Source organism: Clavelina lepadiformis, chromosome 7 (genome assembly GCF_947623445.1).
Source record: "Clavelina lepadiformis chromosome 7, kaClaLepa1.1, whole genome shotgun sequence".
NCBI classification, from domain to species: domain Eukaryota; kingdom Metazoa; phylum Chordata; class Ascidiacea; order Aplousobranchia; family Clavelinidae; genus Clavelina; species Clavelina lepadiformis.
The window spans coordinates 16,004,269-16,031,636 of record NC_135246.1 but is presented as its reverse complement, the minus strand read 5'-3'; the positions used below and the strand labels follow the sequence as shown (position 1 = coordinate 16,031,636).

Sequence of the window (27,368 nt, the reverse complement as noted above, 5' to 3'; positions counted from 1 at the left end):
AAAAACTGTAAAAACTAGCTTCAAGCCTACGATTTTATCCAGTGAAACGGTGGCAGCCGTAGATTTGTTGCAGGGATTGTCATACTACACGTTGGATAACACTTTCCGTAATAGACCTACAGTACCATGATGTAGACTAGAGTAAGTTGTTGACATCAATCTATGTCGCCAAACGACAGTTTTAATTACGTTTTATCCATTATACACGCGAAAGCATTGATCCGAGTAACCAGGTCATTCCAAGAGTAACATATGGCTGTATTTCGAAAGCGTCCACTTCTGGCCTACTTCACAGCCGCGAGTTTCAAAGCTTAGCGGCAGCAACCATATTGTGGAAGCACTAACCAACCTGTTTTCTTTGCTCTTGTATTTAAATTACCTACGATGGCAAGAACCACGTCCTAGGGATAGTAGGCAAAGCAGCTGTTCTCAAGGTAAGAATGAATACAGCTGTTTGGCCTACTAAAATTTCCTTATGAAGGATTCGTCAGAATTTTATTTCGTTTTCTTATTGGATACGTTTGCTGTATCTTTTACGCCTTACACATAAAAATACCCTTTACTCTTCAAGGGCTGTAAAAAGTGTTTTATTTTGCGTCGTCACTCAAGGCAACTCGTTCTAGCAACTTCAACAGACGTATCTCGAATGTTCGAATGTTCGAGGCATGATTAACCGGGTAATCCCACGAGATTTCGGTCAAAGAGAGATAATCAGCAAAGCGTGACTCGCAAAAAAATGGATGACGTCATCATCGAAATTTCTGGAAGATCTCGGCCGTTAAAGTCATGAAGTAACTCGTTCACGTGGTCATAGAAAGGCGTTGGGCGGTAGAAAGGGTTTGTGCGTGGCTCGGTTTTGTGAGCAGTTCGGACTTATTGTAGGTGCTTCTTTATTTCTATAGACTTGAAACTGGTTTTGTTGCTTACATTAGTTTATTAATGTTGTGGCTGTGTAAAATAGCAGAAATTGATGACACTGTGGCGTAAAAGCCTAACTTGAAAATAATAGTTAATTTTTACGCTTTTCTTGTCTTGGCAGTCGGTTAGTTCAAATTGTATCCTATATTAAAACTTAGGCAGATTACCGTAATTAAAACATGTCAAAAGGACCAGCTATCGGTATTGATCTTGGCACAACATACTCCTGTGTTGGAGTTTTTCAACATGGAAAGGCAAGCAGTTTTATTTTGCTTAAGTAGCATTTCTGAGTAAATTAAGCCCACATTAACCACAATTTTTGTTATCACATGCTTATTTTTCTACAGGTTGAAATTATTGCAAACGACCAAGGAAATCGTACAACACCCAGTTATGTTGCTTTCACCGACACAGAAAGATTAATTGGAGATGCTGCTAAAAATCAAGTTGCCATGAACCCAACTAACACTGTCTTTGGTAAGAAGCTTGGCTCAAGTTAATGCTTTTTTACTTGATTTAGGGTATCATTGTATACATATCATATATCTTACATTTTTGTTCAGATGCCAAGCGTCTAATTGGACGTCGCTTTGATGATGCATCTGTTCAAAGTGACATGAAGCACTGGTCATTTGATGTAAAGAATGACAACACTAAACCAAAAGTTCAAGTAGAGTACAAGGTGAGAAGGCAGAGTTTATAACACTTTGTATTTGATGCTAATAATTGCGGGACAAAGTTAACTTCTTTGTTTTATTCAGGGTGAGACAAAAACATTCTTTCCGGAAGAAATCAGCTCCATGGTTCTGGCCCGCATGAAGGAAACCGCGGAAGCATACCTTGGAAAAACAGTTACAGATGCTGTGGTTACTGTTCCTGCTTACTTCAATGACTCCCAACGTCAAGCTACCAAAGACGCTGGTACTATCTCTGGTTTAAATGTATTGAGAATCATCAATGAACCTACTGCTGCAGCTATTGCATATGGCTTGGACAAAAAGGTACTTGCAAAGCTTTTGTTATTACTTATTAAGTGAACTAGTACCATGAATTTCCATATATTATTTATTTTTTTCTCCAGGTTGGACAGGAACGTCATGTTCTCATCTTTGATCTTGGTGGTGGCACTTTCGATGTCAGTATTCTCACCATTGAAGATGGCATCTTTGAAGTTAAGTCAACTGCTGGAAACACTCATCTTGGAGGTATAACACTGTTAAATACCAAAATAATGTTATTCGCTTAAATCAATTGCATGCCAATTCACGTTTTTGGAAGAAAGCATTCTGCCCATCGAATTGGTTGATCTTGTTTAAAGGCATCAACTAAACGTATGCTGGTAATTAAAGCTTTAAATCTATTTCAGGTGAAGATTTTGACAACAGAATGGTGAACCACTTTGTGCAAGAATTTAAACGCAAACACAAGAAAGACATCACTTCAAACAAACGAGCACTCCGTCGTTTGAGAACTGCCAGTGAAAGAGCGAAGAGAACTCTTTCATCTTCTGCTCAAGCAAGGTTGGTGTGAAACCCTAAATAAAATCTTTAAATTTGAAAATATTTGTAACTATTAAACTTTTCTTTTCTCTTTCAGCATTGAAATTGATTCACTCTTTGAGGGCATTGATTTTTACACTTCAATTACAAGAGCTCGTTTTGAGGAGCTTAACTCTGATCTTTTCCGAGACACTTTAGAACCAGTAGAAAAATCTTTGCGTGATGCAAAACTTGGTAAAAACGAAATCCATGAAGTTGTTTTGGTTGGTGGTTCCACACGTATTCCCAAGATTCAGAAGTTGCTTCAAGACCTGTTCAGTGGAAAAGAATTAAACAAATCAATCAATCCTGACGAGGCTGTGGCCTATGGTGCTGCTGTACAGGTAGTGATAGAAAACTATAAAGCGGTTGTCAATTTGTGTGTTTTTAATGCTCCATCTTACACTGAATTGCTATGTTTAGGCAGCTATTTTGAGCGGAGATAAATCTGAAGAGGTTCAAGATCTTCTGCTTCTTGATGTTGCTCCATTGTCACTTGGTATTGAAACCGCTGGAGGTGTGATGACTGCTCTCATCAAACGTAACACAACTGTGCCAACCAAGCAATCACAAGTTTTCACCACTTACTCAGACAACCAGCCTGGTGTTTTAATTCAGGTAAGAAATAAATTTTGTTGTGAAATGACTTGCACGGTTTTAGCGTGAACCGTCGATTAATCGTTTCTCTAATATAGGTTTATGAGGGTGAACGAACCATGACAAAAGACAACAACTTGCTGGGTAAATTCGAACTCTCTGGAATCCCGCCCGCCCCACGTGGTGTCCCTCAAATTGAGGTTACTTTTGACATAGATGCAAACGGTATCTTGAATGTATCAGCTGTTGATAAGAGCACCGGAAAAGAAAACAAAATCACAATTACTAATGACAAAGGTACAACTTAAATGTTGTTCGACTAAAGTACTCTGGAATGTAATTCCCGGTAACTAGTTATAATATTTTTTTAACATGGACGGTTTTTATTTCAGGCCGTCTTAGCAAGGAAGAAATTGAGAAAATGGTCAACGATGCTGAGAAGTACAAAGAAGCAGATGAGAAACAAAAGGAGAAGATCGTTGCAAAGAACGCTCTTGAGTCTTACGCTTTCAACCTAAAGCAGACCGTTGAAGATGATAAGGTCAAAGACAAAATATCAGATGACGACAAGAAGTCAATTCTGGACAAAGCGAAGGAGACCCTTGACTGGCTTGAAAATAACCAGGTACGTTGTGACTGGGGAGTAAGCTTTACGTAATGCGCTTAAAGTCGAATCTTTTTTAACTTTTTTTCTGTTATACAGACCGCCGAGAAAGATGAATATGAATACCAGCAGAAGGAATTAGAGAAGATTGCTACACCCATCATCACGAAGCTTTACCAGCAAGGTGGTGGTGCAGGCGGCATGCCTGGTAAGTTGCGAAATACTAGATGTACATTATTTGCACATTATCGTTATTAAACGCCTGTTTACTTTTCAGGCGGCATGCCCGGTGGAATGCCTGGAGGTATGCCCGGTGGAATGCCTGGAGGTATGCCAGGCGGCATGCCGGGTGGTTTTCCAGGCGGCGCACCACCCCAGGGCGGCGGTTCATCTGGCGGTCCAACCATTGAAGAAGTTGATTAAGAAGTTACATTCTACATTTTCTACTTGTTTTCAATCATACTCGGGGTTGGCGACGTTTCTTCAGCCCCATATGCCCCAAAACTAATTCAGACTTTTTTCTGGCGCTTGTAAATTAAGCTGATTTCCTGATCCTTTTTTGTCCGATTGTCAGTAACTTAAGATGGCCTGCGTTATCGCACGTGTTAGTTTGTTTCTCTCCTCGTGGATTAAATTAAAAAATCGTGCTGTTTACATGTTGTTATATAAACGGGCATTGAACTTATGTCATGGTTGCAAGTAGGCTGGACGACAAACTTTGTGAATAGGTTTAATTTTTTTTATTATAAAGTGAAATTACAGTAATGCAGTTAGCCGAAAAATCCTGCATAGGACTCTGAAATTTGGTGGTTAGTAGTTCGAAACGCTGCGTGGGCCCTTCTCATCAATGAAGAAATGTTGACTGTTGATTGCAAAACACTTCACGTCACTACTGCGTGTGCGTTTAATTTTGCACTGCAAATGCTGCTAATTGGTAGCGAAAACGTGCTTCCTGGTTTAAGGGAGCAAGAAACTTGAAATGTGCTACTTCCCGTTCTGCTATATTAAAACCTTCTCGTGATACGGGGAAGTGATCCATTTATGACCGGCAAACCTGGCTTCAAATTCAGTAGACAGTTTCGAAATATGTGAAGTCATGGCTAGTATTAATTGAAGCCTGGGTCGATATATTAAGGTCATGGGTTCTGTACATTGAAGCCTGGGTCATAATTATAAAACTCACAGCTTGTATATATTGAAGCCAGAGTCGAGATTACAGAAGTCGTGGATTCTGTAGATACGTCTGGGTCGGTATAAGCTAAGCAAAAGGTGAATTCGAATACAATTGACATCTGAGATCTTCAGTTAGATGGCTGAATTAGAGAAAAGTGGTGTAAATGAGCTTTTTTCTAAATTTTTTAAGAACTGGGAGGCTGTGCGAACGCTGGTTAATGTTAAAGAAATGATGAAAATTGCATTGAAAATGAGGCTAAGCCTATAGGCCAGTGGTTCCCAACCGCGGCTCTCAATGACTAGCTTTCTTGCGGCTCTCAATGACCCCTGAAAATCCCACAAAAAAAATAAAAAATCTATTGGCAACAATTAGGGCGATTATTGTTTGAGTTGTCAAAAAAGTCAAAAATTGGTCAAAATTTATAGCGTTAGGTCAAAATTGTTGACAAATTTTTTATTTTACATCTTACAGTTACACCTTGTAGCCTACTTTATACTGCTGTGAATGGTCCATAGTCTACTTATTGTGAATCATAAACCGCCTCCTGAATCCTAAACCACAATTGCGCCTCGATTTGACAAAGTTTTTAAAGCTCAAAGCCAATGCCAAGTTGGACATTAAATTGATTTGTGTTATTTTTCTTGTTAGTGTTGCTATTCGTTGGTACATGATTTCATGCTTTAAAATTTTCGTTATAATTACTTGAGTGTTTTCATGCGGCTCCATACGTACTATGAAGTTTGAAATTCGGCCCCGACACCAAATAAGGTTGGGAACCACTGCTATAGGCTAAATTTATTTTTAGGCTATCTTATTGAAATTTCAGCCTGCTGACTTCGGCAAAAGTATGGCCTATAGCCGATGGAAATCTACCGGTATGTGCTCCCAAGGTCAATACTGACATAATGGTTCCAAATGTTTTCTTTGACTAGCCGTATCTTGGTAGTCCGGTGCGATTCGGAACATTTACTATAAAGCGTTTTAAGTATGTTGTTGAATTGGAAATAACGGGTAGGTGTGCAAGTATTAGTTAATTTCAAATTTCGATAATATAAACTATGAAGTAAAACATTGTTAGATTATGAAATTATATGTTTGTATTAGGACAGACATGTGCAACCAGTGGCCCGCGGGCCGCAGTGCGGCCCGCCAGGTTGTTCCAAGCGGCCCGCGTGGTGCTCAGCAAAATGTTAGAAGTTCATACTAGCCATCACTATTTGATGCAGTTTACATCAAAGCAATCGAAATTTTCGAAATTTTTGCATTTTCGTGTCGTGGACTACATTAAATCTATTTCTTAACTATATAAACTGCATAGGAAAGTCGTTTTATGATACTAATTTTTTCTGAAAAAATCATGTGGCCCGCGTTGTCATTCAAAATTTTGTATTTGGCCCTCCAGTGAAAAAGGTTGCACATGCCTGTATTAGGAGAACGAGCAAAAACGAGGCTCGACGGAGCCATTTTGATTACCCTTTTTGTCTTCATAATTTCAGTCATAGTAGGCCATTACAGTAAAACAACATATTATTACAAAAAATGCTTAGCTGATTGCTTTGCACTCGTTTAGTTTGTAGTATACATACAAACATGTTTTGTTTATAAAGATTTGTGAATACTGTAACTATGAACTGCTAGCTTTTTGCAACTAGTGCTGTTTGAATTGGACATTACATTATTTGCAGGCAATTTCTGTTATCAAGGCAGAAGTCTTCATTCATGACTCACTTGGGAGATAAAAGATCATTGCTCCGACTATTGCAACTAATTTAAGGTAAGCTGAAACTTTGATTAAAACATTAGCTTGTAAGTTGTAAGGAATGGTACATAAAATTTGCTTAGTGATTGACAATAAAGTTTTTTATCCATGTGTAAACATGTGTAAAATGTGTTCTTTGTTTCTGTCAATATTTTTCGATCATTGGTTTGTATTTCTGAAGAATGCTGGGGATGTGCCGAACTTGAGTAGTTTCTAATCTTGCTGTGTCCATTGTAAGTTGAATAAGTTAGTGCTTAAAATGTCATGCACATAGATGGAGTTACTGAAATGTTTTTTTTTTCATTAAAAATGTAAACGCAAATATGTTATCTATGCAAAATGGTTTATGGTTTTGAAATATCTTTTTCTGAAATAATTTATGTTATTGCATGAATTTAGAAGTGGGCATATAGGCTTTGAATGTAGCCAACAGTATATCAACAATGACCTTTGTGCTTTCAGAAAAAAATTTATTTTTATTTTATTATCACGCTCGGGCTCGCATGAGCTTAACGTTCGAAAGTTTGGGTTTGGTACTCTTGAATCTTTTATACAGTACTGATATATATTTCAATTGCAAATAGATTCTTATGTATTCAACTGGGTGCATATAACCAAGATGCAAAAGTAGTGATGTACAGCCATAATTTACAAAACGATTCTCACAGCTGTGGGCCTCTCTTTCTTATGGTAAGTGTTAGATCACAAAATATTCGGATTACTTAATTAACACTTATTTTATACAGTTAATTAACTCCCTACCTCATGTCTTGTTGCATTTGACTTCGATTTACTTCATAATGTAATAAATATGCTTGCTGCTCTATGAGGATAGGGGATGTGAGTTATGTTTCATGTAGATAATTACCTTAGTACCCACTTATGTCTAAATGCCAAAATTTGATACAAATTCAGGAATCAAATTTGTAACATATTCATTTGGTAAACACCTTAACGAAGATAAAAAGTCATAAAAATTGCATATGCTTTAGCACAAGCCACAAGATAGCATTTTTACACATTTTTCACCATTACATTTTTGATATGGTAATCTTCATTTTTAGCCCAAAAAAGGATTTGTATGACTTAACCTCGGCCATGATTCCTTATGAATCGAGCTCTGGTTACGAAGCTAGCCTTTTCGCAAGTTCCAACATGTCACCTAATTGTTTTAATATCGTATCCCCCAAACTTATATTTTTTCACCAGAACCACTGACTGAACAGGAGCAAGCGTCATTAATGCCTTGCCCAACGATATTACAACAGTAGTGCCACTGATTATTATCGAACACGGGCTGCATTATTGCCAGCGCAGTGCTGTAGAAATTTGGCTACCAAGCCGTTTGGTAGTTTACCTCATAGATTTGCTATTTGTGGTTCAATACAATATGCAAGACAACATATGGCATTATAATTGGAAAAGCTGTTTTTAGTTTATTGCTAATTCGCACCTGAGAGTTCAGTTAGAGAGCAGATTTAAATTGTGTACATCTGTGGTAGATTATTGCATATTTATGGATTATGTGGCAAGACATTGTAAATTTGTGTCTGGTAGTTTGAGAATCAGCCTATCTGCTGAAAACAACTTCTATGTTATGTTTATGTAGGGTGCCGAAAAGTATATGACAAATGAATTTCGATGAGTTTAGGGATAACTCAACAGATTGCTCTGCAGTATGCATAGCTATTAGAGATGTGCTGCTTAGACAATGCTAAATTTATTTGAAGTCCCATTAATTCAGAAGCTATGTAAAGTTTCATGAAAAATCAAATTATTTTACTTCAAGTTTACGATTAAAGTTTGACATAAATTGTTTCTAGATGAAGAGAACCCTGACGAGTTTTGTGTACAGTGTACACTGTTCGAAAGCAAAATCACAGAGCATTGCGTGGGTTAAATGATTTTTGCTTGTAGTTGTTCAATCTAATGTCATAAAATTAAGGCTTCTTTTGCAGCGAATCAAGCTGTTGTGCTCATTTATTACACAGTATGCATGTGATCAATGCTGTCGGTTGGTTCACGAATCATGCTTGCCCGCCCACTGAACCTGGAATGAATAAGTTCTTTTGCAAATATTATTGTTGATGCAGATGTTGCACCAATTAAGTGATTTAATAAAATTGTTTCTTGTTCTTAACCTGTTTCTGGTACAAAGATAGTAAGGTATTCATTCAAAATCATTTATTAAATTGAAGCATATCAACGGAAAGGAATGGTAAAAGTACTTTTAAATAATCTTCTCAAGACAAAGACGTTTTTCTGTAGACATGATTACCTAATGCCACAATTTATCTTGCCTTAATTCACGCAGTCAGGAAACTCCCAAGTTGAACGTATGTCATGATATCTGAAAGATTTCACAATCCCAGGAGAAATATGAAATAATCTACAACAAAAGTCCTCTTAAAAATCGGAATGTACAGCGATGTAAGCTCAAATCAATCCATGTTCAATACCTTCAATTACTTTCTATGGAAATGGCTATATATAGCTCAAAAAAATAAAGATGTACGATTTGAGAAGGCAAAATGATGAAATTAATTGAACTTTGGCATGTTATGAAAAACACCAAATAAACGTAGTTTTAAAAAAATTTATCAAGTTTTTTGATACATTTGTTTGTGTTTTTGCATGACTTAACATCCCTGTGGCACTAAATTTCAACCTTGTGTGTAATTTATCGGGCTTAATTTCTGTACAATATGGTAACGTATGATATAATTTACTGCAAAACGTAAACTTTGAGAAGGACGTTTTATCGACCCAGGCTTCAGTATATAGGTGTCATGACCTTTCCAATCTCGACCCACGCTTCAATGTTCAGAACCCATGACATCTATAATCTCAACCCTGGCTTCAACTTATAGGACCCATCCCAGGATCTGTTTTATCTCGACCCAGGCTTCTCTGGTGACGCCTGTCTCTTCATCGTGGGTTGCAGTAGTGGCCTGCAGATGATGTAACCTGTAAGTTGTGGATCGTATGGGAAGTGGGTTGGCTCCTATGTAACGTGACATTCAAAAAGTGGCGCCTTTTCAAATTTTCATTACCTGGGTTCGAAGTCATTAAATGATCACTTCCCTTATTGCTGCTCGTGGCCCCCGGAGAACGCCCCATGGCACTCCAGGAGTCCCTGGTTGAAAAAACCTGCCTTAAGCTATTATCTCGTAAAATCACATATCTTTTGCAGTGGCCCGCTAAACTCAAGACTGCAGTTTTGGGTGAAAAAAGTCCAAATTTACCAATTTTCACCGTTATTTCAGGCGTGCCTGAACCTAGGACCTGGTAGTTTTTAACGCGCTTTGAGCTACAGTAATCCCCGCACTGACAGACAATACCAACCTTGCTGACCTCTGATTGATCTAACAGATTTTTTAGCCATTACTTACTGTAGAACGTCCAACAAAGTATATTCGTTTTATAAACAAATACATATTAGTCCAAATATATTAAATAGTCATTTGTAATACACTGGTTAATGTATTACAAAATATTTTATTATATTGCGATCTGATTTTTATGAACAATTAGAAGGCCGCGAATACTGTCTAGAATTCCTAAACTTCAGTGGAATATTTTACACAACTTGAACGCTGAGAATCTGATTAATGTCACTTTTAATACTTTTCATTATTACTTTAAACAAATACAAGAAATTACAACATTTTCACCGATTATAGGAAAAAGGGTTTTAAGAACCTAATTATCGACAAGCGTATCTCTTTACATTACTTAATCTCTCAAGGAGATTGAGCTCAGAACAGATATGAACTTCCTCTTCAAAATTCTTATTACTGCTACTACTAAATAATAGCATGCAATGGTACATACATACGCTGAAGGAAGCAATAAAGAAACAAAGTTCTATGTTCTATGTTAGATGCTCTTAATAAACAGAAAATAGTTTGGTCTGGAAGAATTATAGTACATGTTAACTCAAGCAATGGAATCTTAAATGAAGGTATTTTTTTAAAATAGCAATGCGATTATTAATCGTGCAGAGGGCATGCTAACTGATTAAGTCGTTAATCACACAGGGCTTATTTTGAAATCGGCAACCTCATAATGCAATGGAGAAACATGCTGACGAAACTAGTTATCAATCAACTATTTTTCAGTTGGATAATAATTATGTTGAGAGCTGAGAATGATTTATAGTAAATATAACGTTGTGCAATAATAGGGCGGTAAGTAACAGATACGTAATTACAACATCACAACTTGGAAGACAATGGAAACAGCGTCTTCCACATTCGAAAGTCGAAACTAAGCCATACAGAAGTATAGTCTCCCCAAGTGCACGGTATCTGTCAAGAAGAAGTTTGTCTTGTCTTTCTTTTCAAATCAGTCGACGAGGGACAGAAAAATTCATTTTACCTTTACTGAAACATGATGAACAAGAAAACACTTGAGTGAATTAAGTTTTTGCAAAAACACGACTCGACCCGAGGCAATTAACACTATTTCGTAATTTTCGTCTTTCTTGTTGAGATGCAGTTGCCTTAATATTCTCAACATTTTCGGTAGATAGCAATACTAGTATGTTAGCACCTCGCTCATCGTACGTTAAGTCATTTTGTTAGCGAAGAATAAGGATGTCACCAGCACAAAAATTTCATTTATTGATTGTTACTAACAACTTCTTACATGGTAGAATAAACTCGTGTCCTTTTGCAAACATAAATCATTCTTACGACGTGGCTGAGACGCAAGCTGCTTATGTATTATAACAGTTTGTTTACTTACAACATAAATAACGAAATTATCTATAGTAAGCTACTAACTACGCAATACAATTTTTACCAGCTGCTTTTCCGTTAAGCCTACTCTGTTATTAAACTTCTTTATTTTGCATTCCTTTAAAAAGACCTAATTTCTTAGTTGGTTTTATTTTGTCGAAAATTTCTAAAAAGAGAAATTTCCCTCCAATCAGGCATCATCAGCGTGTCAAAATAAATAAAACAAAAATGTAAAGCAGGACCATAAAGTATAAACGAAAGACTAACCAAATTTTACCAACATTCATCCGAATTTTAGGCTACAGTCAACATGCGACCTAAATCTTTTAAACGCGCCACCTGCCGGAGTATTAGCCATGCCCAAAATCAACACCAACCAAACTGCTCTCAAAATTGTCTAACCAGCGCTACCATTTTGTTCTTCCGCATCCTTTTTAACTGTTTTGAACTCTTCATTCAGAGCATTAAAGATCTTCAATCAGTGCAATACATTCCAGCAGTATATTCAACTGCTGTATCGGCATCGCAGTATCAATTTGATATTGCTGTAGTAGGTTCTACATTCGGTTCTGTATCTGCTGTGGCGTTCACGCTAAGCTCTTTCCATCAACGTTATTCCTGAAGCCTTTAATGTATTTTCGCTGCAGTTGGCGTTTACAATTTTTTTTAAACTTTATGCTTTTACAGTAACGTAGAGTCATGTTTCTTTAAAGTTTTAGCATGCAAATACTTTTTACCACCACTGAACCGTTTCGTGCTCTTGAGGACGCAATATATCGTGTGGGCAGCAGAAATCCCGATTCTCAGGTTGAAGATTTTGATCAAAACTTTCTCTTCCATCGACGTGCAGAATAATAACCAGCTTATATCAGTTACCTCAATGAAACCAACACAGAGATATTCACAATAACTCATCAATACCATCCTTGCAATTACATTTCTTTTAATGCCCACACTCTTGCCCTAAACGTACAATATTTAAAATTAAAATAACATATGATTTCTAGCGTCGGTTGTCAGTGGCGATATAGCCTATATGTTGTACCAGACCTTTAAAATGGGTATGTAATTTGATAATTAGCACTTCCTGACATGTTCAATTTGAGTAAGCACTTTAATAAGGCTAATAAGCTTTTGGGGGCTACCGCCTTTCTTGAGTTTTGTAAGCCTGTTATTCTGCCAACTTACGTCGTTACGCGCAGCAACAAGATTTTTTTGATAAAAGGTTTGTGTACAGCAAAAGATTAGGTAGCTTATACTTTACAACATTTGTTACTGTTTAGCATAACATTACAAACTTTTAAATAACTTTCATACTTACTCAACTACAATGTAGTTTGACCACCACCACCATATGAACACTATGGGATAAATTTATAGCCTAATGGAATACAACATATTCGCTTTGCTTAGTATTCGAGACATATACGCCACGGATAGAAATGTCTCATTTTCATATCACACCCGAAACCTATTTTTAATGCACTGATAGATTTCAAGTATTCCCTTGTGTCTTCGGGAAGACACCCATAGATTGGTAGACGGTAGGCAACGAAGCGAAGCGTCGGTCATCAGTTTCAGTTTTTTTCAGAGGAAATGTCACAGCAGCCCATTTGTCAGGAAATTAATCACCGTCATTGCATGTAGAGTTGCGTAGATGCACCGTTGTCGAAATCACTATTCAAAATTCACAGAGGCCATTACTAGTTGTGAATAAGAATAATTACATGTAATTATAATAGAGTAATATTATAGAATGAAATAATAATAATTGTACTACCTTGTAGGCTACGGTAGAACGGCAATTTTTTGGAAAGTTTTAAAGTGTTTAGCATGAAATGAACATTATATTGGATCAAAACAGATCTATTGAATTGCACAGAATCTCAAAAATCAGAATAGTTATGATTCAAGTTTAATTGCATCCTACTACAAGCTCTTGCCTTGCCGTGTTGAAGGTGCGAGAGGAAGCTGTTTTTAGTCGACGGCCGCATTCCAGTTTACTGCTGGAATATCAGTTAGTAGTTAGGCCGCCACAGCCGAAAGTAAAGTAAAAAAAATACATTACAAAGCGTGTTTGTTGATAGTATTTGATGAGTATACAATTAGGGTGTTCATCATTCACGAGCTAATACGATATTTATTTGTAGCGTCATTGATTTTGGGATGGAATGATAGGTAGGCCATAGATTACTCCAGATGAAATTTAGTAAAAACTAGCAACCAAAACAAATGTATTTGCAGGAAAGCAGCTAGTTACTATGCTGCACAAGCCCCTTGCAATGGCCGCATTTGGCATTTGGCCGCACTTTCGCCATCCCTGTTTTAACCCTTGCAGTAAAATCATAATCAGTATTTCGCTTATTGGATAAAAATTCTACTCCGAGTGGTTTTCCTATTTCTTTTAATGCGTTTAACCTCGCCTGTTACGGATCCGTTACCATCTATACAACTGATACATTTTCTAGTTGTTTTGAGGGATGGCAACGTAACATATCGTAAATAATGGGTCCATTAATTTTGCTGAGAGATCAATTGTTGACAGTATGCAGTTATTATATAAGATGGTCTTCGTAAAAGAATTATTCTTCGAATACAAGTGACGGTTTCCTACATTGATTTCCAGCGTTGCAGCTGCAGTTTTTCCATATGTAACTTGTGTGTTTTCTGCGTAGACCACAGCCTTTTTGATTACTCTCGCACAGCGTGAATACTTGTACAGAAATAGGGTTATGACCCTATGTGATGTCATAAAGACATAGACCAAATTGAAACCTCATTTTTTCTTTACAGAGGTTTCGATTTGTCGCTTGTGTTGTATTGTACACTGTACACAGCACTTCAGGGCTGTGTTAATCAGCACGGCGAAAAGTGAAAGTAAAACATGGGAACAGAAATTAAAAATTTTAAAGTTCTATGACTTTTAATGATTTCCGGAGTGCGAGAAGCGACATGTTGGAGCTTAGTGAGCGTGTACCGCGTGTCTGTAGTGTTACTTTTGTATACAGCGAATTAAAATTGTAAAAAGAATAGTATTTGCTTTTATGGTATTGTAAAAGCACTATCAAATTACAAAAATTTTTCACTGCAGTTAAAGTAGAAAACATCATTGCCGCCATTTCCACAAATCGAATGACATGTTTGACGAACCGTAAACCTGTAGGCGTAAACGGTGGTACGAGACAACAGCATAATCGAATAATGTCCTTAAATGTAAAGCAAATATTTACCGCTTGCTGATATAAAAATGGGCCTCCTAGAACCACCGGTATATTGTTTGCTGCACTATTCCCAGTGCGTCTGATGGCACATTTTAGAGGTTACCGGTTTCCTGATGGATTGATAAATACTTTTTTAGTTCAACTTAACTGATGTGTTCAAACAGTTTTTTCATTGCTGATAAAAAGAAACGTGTAAGAAAGCGACTATGTGAGGACTTTGAGTGAAGTTAATTTAGTTGAATAAAATTTTTTGTGGCCACGTTTGAGTATGAGTATTTAGTATTTAGTATGAGCACGTATGAGTACCTGTCAGTTTAACAGACACCAAGCTTAAAATCCTGTTACAACGGTGTTCAAAACTGTTTAAACAAGTGCAATAAAAACAAAAAGAGAATTACTTCAAAACTGTTTGTGTTATAGAATACTTAATCAGAAACGTTTAGCTGACAAGAAGCATGGATGCATCGGGCGCACTCGTGTTTGCAATTCTGCTCATAAAGTAAGCCGCTCATACATATATTTATGGCACATGCTTTGTAAAAATGCGAAAGCCAAACGTACAGAACAAGTTTAAAATAGGCCCATAGAATCAAAATTAATTTTTGTTGATAACCTTGTTTTTAATAAAGTGTTTTAATCGTTTGCTCATACGCCCTTTATTCCTATATATTCAATTTTTCGCTTTTTCTTCAATATTATTTTTTCTTGTCAAATCAAAATTACGTACACCAATAAAACGTACCTTCGAATGTTTATCTTATAATAAGTCAGCTCATTATGATATTCGAGGTACTAGAAATTGATTTTTTATTTTTAGCGGGGTGCATTGCGCTGAAATCGATGATCTGGCCCAAGAATTTGTGAATAACTACACCAGAGATGCGGAGAGCGTCCTTTACGATTCGGTTACAACGTCATGGAATTATCAAACCAACTTGACAGATTACAATCTCGAAGAGATGGTAAGAAAAGTTTGTTTTTTGTCAAGAAAATCGCACGAATTTGGTTTTACTTGTATCGTTGCAAGGATCAAGGATGTGATTTTTCTTTGCAGATATACAGAAATGAGTATATTCGGTTTAGATTTGTCGTTGTTTTCGAGAAGTTGTCATGAAAATGACGTGGCCATAAATTAAATAACGCTATAACTTTTTTTATTTGAAATTTACAATTTGCAAGTTCTTGTTTAACCATCATAACCATAACTAGTGGTTTGTTTATCAATTTTTTTTTTAAATTAACCCAACACTTGAAAAAGTGTTTCGTTATTAACCATCGTTCATTTGATTTACCCGGCCAATATATACATCGTTTTCCATTCTTAATATATGATGTATTTATCCGCATTTTGTTAATTGCTATTTCATTTCGACCTTATTACCTTACATAACAAACAAAGACAAATGGTTGTTGTTTGTGATGGCGCAACTTAAATAGTGCAATACGTGGTGCAACAATCTCCCGTGACTTCGTTTATTAATCATTACCCCAAAAAAACTTACCTTTGCTTGATATCAAACAACGACAAATAAAGATAAATGTCATTTTAAGGGAATGGGAAAATGATTGATTGATGGAAAATTTAATATTTTACGCTTCGTAGTTTAGCCATGGCAAGTGAGCGTCCACATTTCCTTAAAAGCCTTCATGTTGAAATCTTCAGATGCCAGGGTCATAGTTTCAGTTGCGATTACAAACGTTTATCAATATCACAGATTGCGGGATGAAAAGAGAAACGTTCTTGTTGGCAAACATTTGTGACTTTAAGCGTCATCTACGTCAGTGATGAAATTAGCAAACAGCTCAGCCGAATAAATGAATAAAAACTTGACGCAATTCTAGGTAATAATTAAAGCATTTTTATTGACAGTTGCGTCTTTGTTTGCTTAATCTGCTGACAGTGCAGTTGTTGACCAGACAGAAGCGTTATAATTTTCGATCAAGAATTATGGTTTATGGTGTAGCTGTTGACTATTACTAAAAACCTTATGCTCAGTTAATCGCACAAAAGCATTAATGTTAATGTCAAAGGGTTGTGCAAACAATTAAATTACAAAGACTTTGTAACATCATTGTTACGCATATACCCTAACAATGGCTGAAACTTTTAAAGAATGTTGTAAACACTTACAATTGTGAGGTCAAACATTTTCAAACCTTATAAACTGTTTGTTATTAACTTGCAACAGTTTTTCAAAAGCATGTAACATTTTACTTGAAACTTCTTTTATAGTTGATTATATTTAGCACTGCATTAATTTTAAAACTTTTTTTCAGAACAAAGAAAGCCTGAAAGAGTCACAATTCACACTGGACTACGGAACCAGAGCTAAGTCGCTATTTGAAGCCGATATTGACAATCTAACTGGTACCAAACGCATAATTCTTATTAACTTTAGATTGCATGTGGTCGAGTTGGTATACCATCATAAAGTGTTGTTACCCACGAACTGGGCCTACAACTAGGCCCGCGAAATGTGGTTTGAATAAAACCTTCATTTAAGGTCTGCGATGTATACATGATTATTCGCTTTATTTACGCTTGTATACAGCTCTACTAACGCATTCTTAAAGTATTTCTTATTCTTTCGTTCTCTATGTTGCTCCCAATAGAACCTCGTTTCATTCAAATCATAATTTTGCAGATAAAGAAGTTAAACGGCAATTGGAGGACATTATGATTTTAGGAACGGCTAATCTGCCACCTGCCGAGCAAGAAGAGGTAAATATTAATAACTCAAACCGTTTTGTATCATAACTCCATTCCACAACAGTGAAAAAAACGCAAATCATTTTTACATTCAAATTTCAGTACAATAATTTGGCTGGTAAGATGGAACAAACTTACAGCACTGCAGAAGCCGTCTTACCAGATGGCACTTCACTTCCGCTCGATCCAGGTGAGCCGAAATCGTTTTTTTGGTTCTCGATTTCGCCAAAGAAGAAACAAAGAATGAATATTGTGACGTATAAAAATTGTTTTATTTAAAAATGTTTAAACCTTGTTTCCGTTTTGAAGATTTGACTGAGTTGATGGCCACGTCACGTGACTACCAGGAACTGAAGTGGGCCTGGAAGGGCTGGTACGAGGCTGCTGGTCGACCAATCAAAAACGATTATGAAGATTTTGTAGCATTGTCAAACAAAGCCCGCCAAGATGATAGTGAGAACGAAATATGACATAACTGTGCAGCGGTTATAAAACTTCATAAATATCTTATGCAATAGGCGGTGTTCAAGTACATTTATTTAAAAGCCACACTATATACAGAGAAACGATGTTAATACTGTGCATTCAGTTAGGATCCGAAACCGTTAAACTCGCGGATCAAGCATTTTGTGGAAGGCGATTCAAAGTTTTAATCCTATGTTTATTTTAAAAGACTTTAAAGACACAGGGGAATACTGGAGGTCATGGTATGAGTTACCAGACCTAGAAGCAACTACAGAAGATCTGTGGCATGAGGTAGGCATGTTTAGACTTGCTAATATTTAGTATTTACTGCACGATTGGGATCTTCCGCTTTATTGCTAAACAATTATATTTTGCCTCGTCATTTTTGATCATGCTTGTTTGATTTCCAGGCGTCCGGTTAGGTTAAATTGAAGTTTATAACTTAATAAAATGATGGAACAAAAAGCTATAAATAACTTAAAAAATTAGGTATGAAAATTAATTATGCTATAAAACGATAGCAATGTTTACCCTATACAGTACAGTAAACCGTATCCGCATTACCAACGGTAAGGTAGAAGAAAATTTATCACTTTTCTTAGACCTATAAAGTTTATCAGTAATTTTAATGACTCCTTGTTTCACACAGTTCGAACAATAGTAAAATTAACTGTTACTTGTTTCGTTGAAAGTAGCTGAGAGCAAATGTGTTGTTTTAAGATAAAGAAAATATGGCGAAACTAAATCACTAACGCCCTCTTCATATGTGAAAACCTATAGTTTCACAACGATAAATTTACAAAAAATTATATTTTTCTTTTATAACAGCTCGAACCACTTTACAAAGAGCTGCATGCTTACGTAAGAAGAAAACTTTATGACGTTTATGGACCTGATTACATAAACCTGAATGGGCCGATACCTGCACATTTGCTCGGTAACGTCAACTATTCTATGAATACTAGTTATATATGACATTTGCATTGGCTTACAGCAGTTATTATTTTTAGTTTTAATTGACATCTTTTCAATTGTTTATTGAACGTAATACAGGAAATATGTGGGCTCAGCAATGGGGCAATATATACGACCTTCTCGAGCCATTCCCGGATAAAACTGGCGTCGACGCCACGCCAGGCATGGTTGAACAGGTGAAATATTTACAGATTCGTTGATCTATAGGACTGTGGTCTTAAATTGTTTTGTTTAACAACATTTTTCCAAAGAACTGTGTAAACCTAACCTTTAGAATGTATGTGACATTAACAACATTTAGACTGTGACTTTCATTAGGATATTGGTCACTTTTGCTGTTTTTTTTTATTCGTAATTCAATGTAAAGTTTTACAAAGTTAAAACCGAAGCAGATATCAAAAAGAATTTCCGTCATAGGGTTACGACGCCGAGAAAATGTTCAAAGTTTCAGAAGAATTCTTCACCTCGCTGGGTCTCAAAGCAATGACTGAGGAATTCTGGAATAACTCCATGATTGAGAAACCAGACGACAGAGATGTCACTTGCCACGCGTCAGCCTGGGATTTTTACAACAGAAAAGACTTTAGGTATTTTTCAAAATTCACCAAGACTTCTGGAATGCAGTTTCTTGTTAATGCATAAGATTTGAAGCTCGATTTAACGTTTTTTTAGAATAAAGATGTGCACTGTGGTAAATATGGAAGATCTTATCACCGTACATCACGAGATGGGTCACATACAGTACTACCAACAATACAAAGATCTACCTGTACCTTTCAGGGGTGGTGCTAACCCTGGTTTTCATGAAGCTGTAAGTGTTAGTCATCAATGCTCTGAAGCTTTTTTTAACGCTGGTTGGGCATCGCACAAGTATAGCAATTTGTTTTATTAAATCCTATGCCTGTTGTACGTAGTACATGTCGTATAATATAAAACGAACTACATATGCTATAAAATATGACAGGAAAAACAATGTACCGATGAGAAACTGTATACCTCGATATGATTATAGGTGTATAGATGTGCAGCAAGTTTAGTGCTCTTAATGTAAAACAAGTGTAGGGACATCGGTACACAAAAGCGTGGCACAAACTATCACAAGATAGGAAGCACAGTTGATGAGTTATTCTCGTCAATAATTAATTTCCTGTTGATCTGTTATCTAATCCTTTCGTTACTGCTGGTTATTTCCAGGTTGGTGACACTCTTGCCTTATCAGTCAGTACACCAAAGCATCTTAAGAAAATCGGTTTGATAGACCAGGTTGAGAACGATTATGAAGCCGACATTAATTACTTGCTTAGCCAAGCCCTGGACAAGATCGCTTTTCTTCCTTTCGGCTACATGATCGACAAATGGCGATGGAGGGTGTTTGACGGTACAACTACAAAAGAAAACTATCAGAAATCCTGGGATGACCTCCGGTAACTGCAGTACAATGTCTGACTTTTTCTGATAATACTAATTCATTGTATATGTATAAGCCGGGACAAACACTGTTTTGGCAGGAAATCACCTGTCCATCAACAAAGCACAATTTAAGATATATACGCTCACGTACAAATGCGAAGCGTTTCTTTGTTTTACTTGTGTCAGTTGGTGCCTGTTTCTTTTCGTAGATTGCAGTACCAAGGCATAGTTACACCCGTTGAACGAGATAACACCTTGGACTTTGACCCGGGCGCCAAATATCACATTCCCGCAAACACACCTTACATAAGGTAACTTATTCGTCATTTAATCAGCTAAATATAGCACATGTCCTGACCTCAATGATTATGTTGGTTTCTTTTTTGTAGATATTTCGTCAGTTTTGTAGTGCAATTCCAGTTTTATGAGGCGATGTGTAATGAGGCTGGCAACACCGACGACCTGTATAAATGTGATTTCTATCAGTCGACTGATGCTGGAACGAAACTTGCGTCAGTTGCTTCAAATATATCTTTAACAAAAAACACCTTATACACTGTAGACTACAATTTGTGTTGCTTTTTTTAGATTAGATCACTCCTTAGATCTTCTTTAAATTCTTAAGCTCACTTTATCTTAATGGTACATCGATAACCTTAATGCTACTTATCTTGTTCTTTAACCACTTTTCTGAATGTACAGAAAAATGCTACAGCTTGGATCAAGTAAACCTTGGCCCGAAGCCATGCAAGAGCTTACAGGTTCAGGCGACATGACCACACAATCGTTGAAAAGCTACTTCCAACCCCTCATTGAGTGGCTACAGCAGAAAAACCAGGAGAATGGCGACACACCAGGATGGAACGATACGAATTGGAGGCCAAGTAAGTTACTGAAGCTCGTTTAGGGTTATCGAAAATTGAAAGATTTGTGGCTGTCAGTGAAATTTTTGTTTTTGGAGTTACATTTTGTCTATGATTCGTGTATTGCTAACCGAAAAAAATTTAAGTCAAAAAGTAATTTTCCATGACAGAGGGATGGAAATCTGCTGACGACGCACCAGTATTTCTGGACCAGTATAACTCGACTGCGGAAGACGCCTATTACCAAGCGGTGCTCGCAGAATGGAATTACAACACCGATATTAATGACGCCACACAAGCTGAAATGGTGAGACCTATATGTCCAAACTAGGCTATTTCCTAACAGTCTTATTTTTTGCAGCTCTTTCAGTGTTGTTTTGATAATTGCGCCAACGAAGGCTGGGAGTAATTTTACTTTGATTTGTGGGATTTTGATGAACGATTTATTTGTCTAGTACTCTGGTGTGATCAACTTAAATTGAAGTTTAACCGAAACTGGGTTTAAAAATATTATTTCTAGAAAGCGTAACGAAACTGCTGTAAGGCTCAGTAGGTTTGCAGCTAACTAATTACGCAAATAATTATTTGCAAGTAGTAGTTTATGATGAAACTGAACTGTAGTATCATATACTAGTGATATATGAAACTAGACAGCAAACGAACCATAACGCAATACTCAACACTTGAACCTGTAAAACTTTTTGTGAAATACGCACCGGTTTTTAGAGATTCATCTTTTGGCTTAAAAACACAAACGTTAAACGTGAAGTTATAACCGCTTCCCCTGGTTATGTGTTGCATTGCCTGTTACCAGCTATAACATTCATAATCTAAAATGAATTTATGGTTTTGAATTTTATGTAACTTTTAATTGATCCTTAAATATTCAAATAAATGCATACAATTAAGTTCATACGAAATTCATAATTCAAATAATTTTTGTAAAGTTAAAATAAATTTAAATAAGCCTATGCATACAAAAACTTCAAATACAATTATATAAGCTCAATCAAAGTCAAATAACCTTTTTTTAAATTTAAAGAATATTGTTGCCTGTAAGTAGATACGCAAAGAAAAGTTTGCAAATCTTTATCGCAAATGAATTTCTAACGAAAACATGCGGGCGGTAGAGTTAACAAATAACCAAATTTAACCAATTTCATGTTTTAAATTTATAATTGAATAAATAACCAGAAAATTGGTAATCTACTGACCTCGTCTTTTTTACATTATTAATAACGTGATTTCTGACCTGCAGGAAATAAAAAGTCAAGCTATGTCCAAGTTCCAAGCAGAACAAGCTGTCCTAGCAAAGCAATATGATCCTGATGAAATTACAGATGAATTAGACAAACGTTTGATGGAGAAGATCAGTGTTCTTGGAGAGGGCGCTTTACCAGACGATGACCTTCAAGAGGTGAATGATACTGCTTAGACAAATAGTAATGAAAGTTCTTCCATCTATTTACCACTTTGTCCGGAAAACATTTAACTTTTCTCTGTTTACTGTTTCTCACTAACTTCTCTCCGTTGGGTGTTCATCTTTCTACTTGCTGTTGAACTACTATTTTATAGTTTTTTTGTTTTAGAGTTTTTGTGTTCTATCTGTGCTTGTGTTTTACTGATATGTCGTAATAGGCCTAAAACGTGCTTTCTTTGTTTTAGCTCTCTTCTGTTAACTCAAAAATGCAAACACAATACAGTACGGCGAAAGTGTGCGGTTTGGGTGGTAGTGACACGTGTGTTCCTCTGGACCCTGATTTAACTGCGACGATGGCGACATCTAGAGACTACAATCTACTGCGCGATGCCTGGGTAGGCTGGCGCGACGCTAGCGGGAAAAAAATGCGAGATGATTACATAAAATATGTCGGACTTCAAAACGAAGTGGCCTTTTTGAATGGTATGACAAAATACTTCTCTCATTAACAATCCTAGACTCACTTCATGATACAACGTTCATTTCAAACATTTGTTAATGTCAGGTTACGATGACATGGGTGCATTTTGGCGATCCGCCTACGAAACCCCAAACATAGAAGCCCAATTTGAGGAAATTTGGCAAGAGATGCTTCCTTTCTATCAACAACTTCACGCATACGCACGCAGGTGCTTTAGAGTTTAGAATGTTAAAACATCTAACAAAAGAGCTAAAAACTATACAGAATCGAAGGCAGTTAACATGAATTTTTCAAACGCAAATTGAATAACTTGAACGACAACTCCAAATTGTTAGATCTTCTACTGCTCGCTGGGTATGCTGAATGATATGTAATCACTCAGGGTAAAACTACCTTTACAGTTAGGTAAATCTATTCTTGTACGTTTAGTTTGTGTGATAACCTTTTGCGGTTTCCGGCAGACAATTGCACAATCGATACGGTGATAAAGTAATCAATCTAAGAGGCCCCATACCAGCTCATTTGCTCGGAAATATGTGGGCGCAAGACTGGTTGAATATCTACGATCTGCTAGTGCCATATCCAGATAAGTCTAGGCCGGATGCGACTGCTGGAATTGTAGCGAAGGTGAGGCTTCTTTCATCTCTTTGTAGCCGTAGTGTGCTTGACTTTGATTTTGCATATTTTATATCTATGGAATGTTAAAATTATAACGAAATTTATAAATATATATTATTATTATTTACATTTCTTTTTATATTATTATTAAATGTTTGCTGCATATAGGGTTGGAATGCCCGTGAAATGTTTGAGGTAGCCGACGATTTCTTCGGAGACATGGGATTGATTCGTCTTCCCCAAGAGTTTTGGGACGAGACCATGTACACCAAACCAGAGGGCCGCGAAGTTGTATGTCACGCTTCAGCCTGGGATTTTTATAACAGAAAGGATTTCAGGTTCTAATTAGTTTTATATAGACGTACATCTTGTATATATATATATACCGTATGTATTTGAATTCACATCCTTTAAAAGTTAGAAAACGAACGTAAGTCGAATGTTAATTTGTTGACCAATGTATAGCAAACAAATTCTATGAGTTCAAGGCGTTTAGTTTATTTACTTATAATAATTTCTAATTTCTAAACTTTTTAAAATGTTTCTTTTTGTGCCAAATATATTCCTAGAATAAAGATGTGCACCGAACTTAACCAGGCAGATTTTGTGACGATCCACCACGAGATGGGGCACATCCAATATTTCCTTCAGTACAAAGACCAACCTGTCACTTTCAGGGAAGGAGCAAATCCCGGTTTTCATGAGGCAGTATGTGTCTCTTGTAATTTGTAGTTTTGAACCTGAATAAAAGTCATATTAAATCGTTAAAAATGACGAATTTTTGCCAACGTGCACGCAACGTATATAAGCTACAGTATAATGAACTTCAAAACTATATAGGCCGGTTCTAGAAAGACTTTTGTCTCATCGAGTTTGATTTTCTTCTACCATTTATACAAGCACTTGCTACAAACCTTAACAGGTTGGTGATACTTTGGCTCTATCGGTCGGAACTTTAGATCATTTGTACAAGCTTGAACTTATTCCCAAACCGACTGAAGACGATGAAAGCGACATCAATTATCTGATGAGTGTTGCCCTCGACAAAATTGCTTTCATTCCTTTCGGTTATCTCATGGACAAGTGGAGATGGGACGTCTTCAGTGGCGATGTAAGTAACCTGGTTGTAGTTGCTTTTGCTTGTATTTTTGTTGATGTATTTATGTTGCGATATAAGTTTTAATTTGGCGTGATATATAACTTATGCAAATGAATTGCCATAAACTTACGCACTTTGTAAAGGTGAAACAAGGTATAACATAGCATAAGTATAATATAACCTATTCATCAAAACACCCTTGAAAGAAACGTACTGTAATGTCAGGCAAGCGCTGCTGAAATGAACAAAGCTTGGTGGGACTACCGTATCCAATACCAGGGAATGGCACCTCCCTTAGATAGGATGGAGACGGATTTTGACCCAGGTGCAAAGTTCCATATTCCGAACGATGTTCCTTATATTAGGTAGGACTTGTAAACGATAAATTTTCAGCTATGGCAGCAATATCGTATATCTTAGATCAACATCAACTCCCACCAACAAAGACCTTTTTGAAACAGATACTTTGTAAGCTACATTGTGCAGTTCCAATTCTACGAGGCCTTATGCAAAGAAGCTGGCCAAACCCAGCCTCTGTACAAGTGCGACTTTAATGGGACAACTGCCGCTGGTGAAAAATTGAGGTAGAAGTTAAACCGTTTGATATGTTTTTCGGGTAATAGGCGCTTTAAATGTGTGTTTTCGGTTTACAATGGCAAGTTTTTTGCCAATATCGTCGGCTCAATCTTTGTATTTTATTCCGCGCATGCCAGCGCCATGTTGAAGCTGGGCTCGAGCAAGACTTGGGAGGACGCCCTACTTGAGTTAACAGGATCCAGCAAGATGTCTTCTTCCTCGCTCGTTAAATATTTTGAGCCTCTCATGACCTTTTTGGAAGAGAAAAACAAAGAGAATGGAGACGTAATCGGATGGCCTGAATCTGACTGGCAGCCACCAATAGGTAACTCATTGGTATACTGCGTTGGTTAAATCTTTAGCTACTTATACAACAATTCATTTTAGCGGTTTCTCATTTTTGGATTGACTGCATTCAAATATTTTACCACTAAGAAGCAAAGCTGCATAATTGCACGTTTTCTTTATATTTTTCAGACACAATCCAAAATGACGACGGCACAGTGTCAGTAGGTGGCGGTAGCACTGAGCTGAGCGCATCACTTTCGTTTACTTTGATTGCGTTGATTACGAATTCCTTTTTAAGAAAACTGTTGGAATGAAAATGCCAGTTATTCGTTCGATGTTTCGCATTGATTGCATTCTTTAATTCAATTCTTGCACTTAATGGCTGGGTATTATGATTCGGTGTACAGTAAATATGATTTTTTTAAATGACTTCAAGAAACATTTTCAACTAATTTTGATAGAACATGCACACCGTGGATTTGCCCCGTATGTTTCCAAAAGTCTCTGTTGCAATAAATACTACGATTATTTTGTGTCAATTGTATCATTTAATTAACAAAAGACACATTTCCCGCTTTGTAAAACTAAGATCTTCTTCTTGTGTGTGAGCATAAGCTCATCATATGTACTCGGCAAGATGTTGGAGCCAGCTCTTCGTTTCCTCGTCAGGAACGGTGATACTTACTGCAGTGTTGGTAGGGCGAAGGATCCCACATTTAAACAGCATGTGGTTCGCGGTCTCCACACGCACATGCTGCTGATGATTTTAGCCCGCAGCGTTGCATGTTTGCGCCAAAACGGTTCACTCCTGTTCTAAGGCGGTTTAAGGTGACCGACAATTTTCAGGTCAGGTCAAAGCCTTGTGGCAGTGCAATGATTTGGTCTGCTGTGAGCTGGGTGTGGTGGTGGCTCTGTGCCCACTCTTCATTCCAGGCCTCAATGATGTTGTAGTCAGGGCTATGGTGTCTTGCCGAATAGCGGCAGAAAGGGCAGCGGTAACTCAAACGCTTAGAGTCAGGGCTTTGAGGAACAGAATCCTGCGAAATGTCTTGTTCCTCGCTCGTTAATACTTTGAACCTCTCATGATTTACTTGCACACAACAATTAAAGCCAAAGATGAAGAAATTTGATGACCAGAATCTGACTGGCGGCCACCAAAAGGTAAATCATTGGTGTGTTTGATTCTCACTGGCTATAACAAAATCTTATTTTAATATCTTCTCTTCACTATATTGAATTTTTTTAATCAACAGAAACAACAAATTTTTGCTTTAAAATGCACCCTTAGACACAATTCAGCTCGATGGCCGCAAGTTGGCGGTAGCAGTATGAGTGTGTCGCTTCTATCATCTTTGATAGATTGGAATTTGTAAAAAATCATAGAGGTAAACATTCACTACCTTAAAGTAGTTTTTTTTGCATACATAGTAACGAGGGCTATGATTTGTTGTGGGCTCCTGTAAATTTGATTTTCAATTCACTTCAACTAACCTTTCAAATCGTGTCATGATGTCTTTGAGTGCTTTAAAGTATTGTCGACAGAATACATATACTTATAGGCCTACACATCTTGATCTAAACTTCGAAAGTCACTGTTGCAATAAAACTATTATTTCATGTAGTTTGTTGTTTGATTATTATCAAAACAACAATATAGGCCTAAAGTGGCAATTATAAACACAACATTGTCATGTGGGCAACCATATCACAATTAAGTCAGTTATAAGCTCAAAACTGTTGTCACCTTCGAAACAGTTTTTAACCACCAGTTTGTAACAGTTTGTTTCATAACCACCTGGTCAGTCCATCACTGTTTGTGCGAAGGAACGGACTCTCTAAAAGTCTAATAGAATCTTTTCACAACACGAAATTACTTTAAATCACGGTATCCGCAGTTTTTCACTTGTACA

General features: G+C 36.8%; 2 protein-coding genes and 1 long non-coding RNA gene across 4 annotated transcripts; all 3 read left to right on the top strand.

The window, feature by feature from the left end:
• Window positions 1-1,012: 1,012 nt before the first annotated feature.
• LOC143464703 (heat shock cognate 71 kDa protein-like) lies at window positions 1,013-4,342 on the top strand. The gene is made up of 12 exons (XM_076962634.1): window positions 1,013-1,172; window positions 1,266-1,395; window positions 1,482-1,600; window positions 1,680-1,919; window positions 2,000-2,123; window positions 2,285-2,438; window positions 2,515-2,800; window positions 2,880-3,074; window positions 3,152-3,350; window positions 3,446-3,678; window positions 3,757-3,865; window positions 3,935-4,342. Exons 1-12 carry the CDS (start codon window positions 1,098-1,100, stop codon window positions 4,078-4,080), a joined length of 2,010 nt encoding a protein of 669 aa, XP_076818749.1. The 5' UTR covers window positions 1,013-1,097; the 3' UTR covers window positions 4,081-4,342.
• A 1,267-nt stretch (window positions 4,343-5,609) lies between these two features.
• On the top strand, window positions 5,610-8,772 carry LOC143464704 (uncharacterized). Of its 2 annotated transcripts, XR_013118528.1 has the most exons (5): window positions 5,610-5,842; window positions 6,517-6,605; window positions 6,772-6,823; window positions 7,175-7,280; window positions 8,414-8,772. It is a non-coding gene; the product is annotated as an uncharacterized LOC143464704 (long non-coding RNA). The 2 variants fall into 2 exon arrangements; XR_013118529.1 differs by lacking the exon at window positions 6,772-6,823.
• Window positions 8,773-14,742: 5,970 nt separating this feature from the next.
• On the top strand, window positions 14,743-25,986 carry LOC143465432 (angiotensin-converting enzyme-like). The gene is made up of 28 exons (XM_076963721.1): window positions 14,743-14,761; window positions 14,974-15,052; window positions 15,371-15,515; window positions 16,831-16,921; window positions 17,199-17,275; window positions 17,366-17,453; window positions 17,573-17,716; window positions 17,937-18,019; window positions 18,557-18,665; window positions 18,782-18,879; window positions 19,121-19,290; window positions 19,376-19,514; window positions 19,898-20,127; window positions 20,323-20,424; window positions 20,503-20,625; window positions 20,816-20,997; window positions 21,147-21,283; window positions 22,235-22,393; window positions 22,642-22,879; window positions 22,962-23,085; window positions 23,339-23,504; window positions 23,664-23,833; window positions 24,065-24,203; window positions 24,418-24,606; window positions 24,820-24,959; window positions 25,056-25,178; window positions 25,308-25,495; window positions 25,648-25,986. The coding sequence occupies exons 2-28, from the start codon at window positions 15,009-15,011 to the stop codon at window positions 25,770-25,772; spliced, it is 3,723 nt and encodes a 1,240-aa protein (XP_076819836.1). The 5' UTR covers window positions 14,743-14,761; window positions 14,974-15,008; the 3' UTR covers window positions 25,773-25,986.
• The last annotated feature ends 1,382 nt before the right edge of the window (window positions 25,987-27,368 follow it).

Bases quoted from the DNA above. Each gene is read 5' to 3' on its own strand.
- LOC143465432 (XM_076963721.1), top strand. From the start codon at position 15,009: ATGGATGCATCGGGCGCACTCGTGTTTGCAATTCTGCTCATAAA. The intron at 17,276-17,365 runs GTAAATATTAAT...TTCAAATTTCAG, and splicing joins CACCTGCCGAGCAAGAAGAG to TACAATAATTTGGCTGGTAA. The intron at 20,128-20,322 runs GTAACTGCAGTA...TTCTTTTCGTAG, and splicing joins AAATCCTGGGATGACCTCCG to ATTGCAGTACCAAGGCATAG.
- LOC143464703 (XM_076962634.1), top strand. From the start codon at position 1,098: ATGTCAAAAGGACCAGCTATCGGTATTGATCTTGGCACAACATACTCC. The intron at 3,075-3,151 runs GTAAGAAATAAA...TCTCTAATATAG, and splicing joins AGCCTGGTGTTTTAATTCAG to GTTTATGAGGGTGAACGAAC. The intron at 3,866-3,934 runs GTAAGTTGCGAA...TTTACTTTTCAG, and splicing joins TGGTGCAGGCGGCATGCCTG to GCGGCATGCCCGGTGGAATG.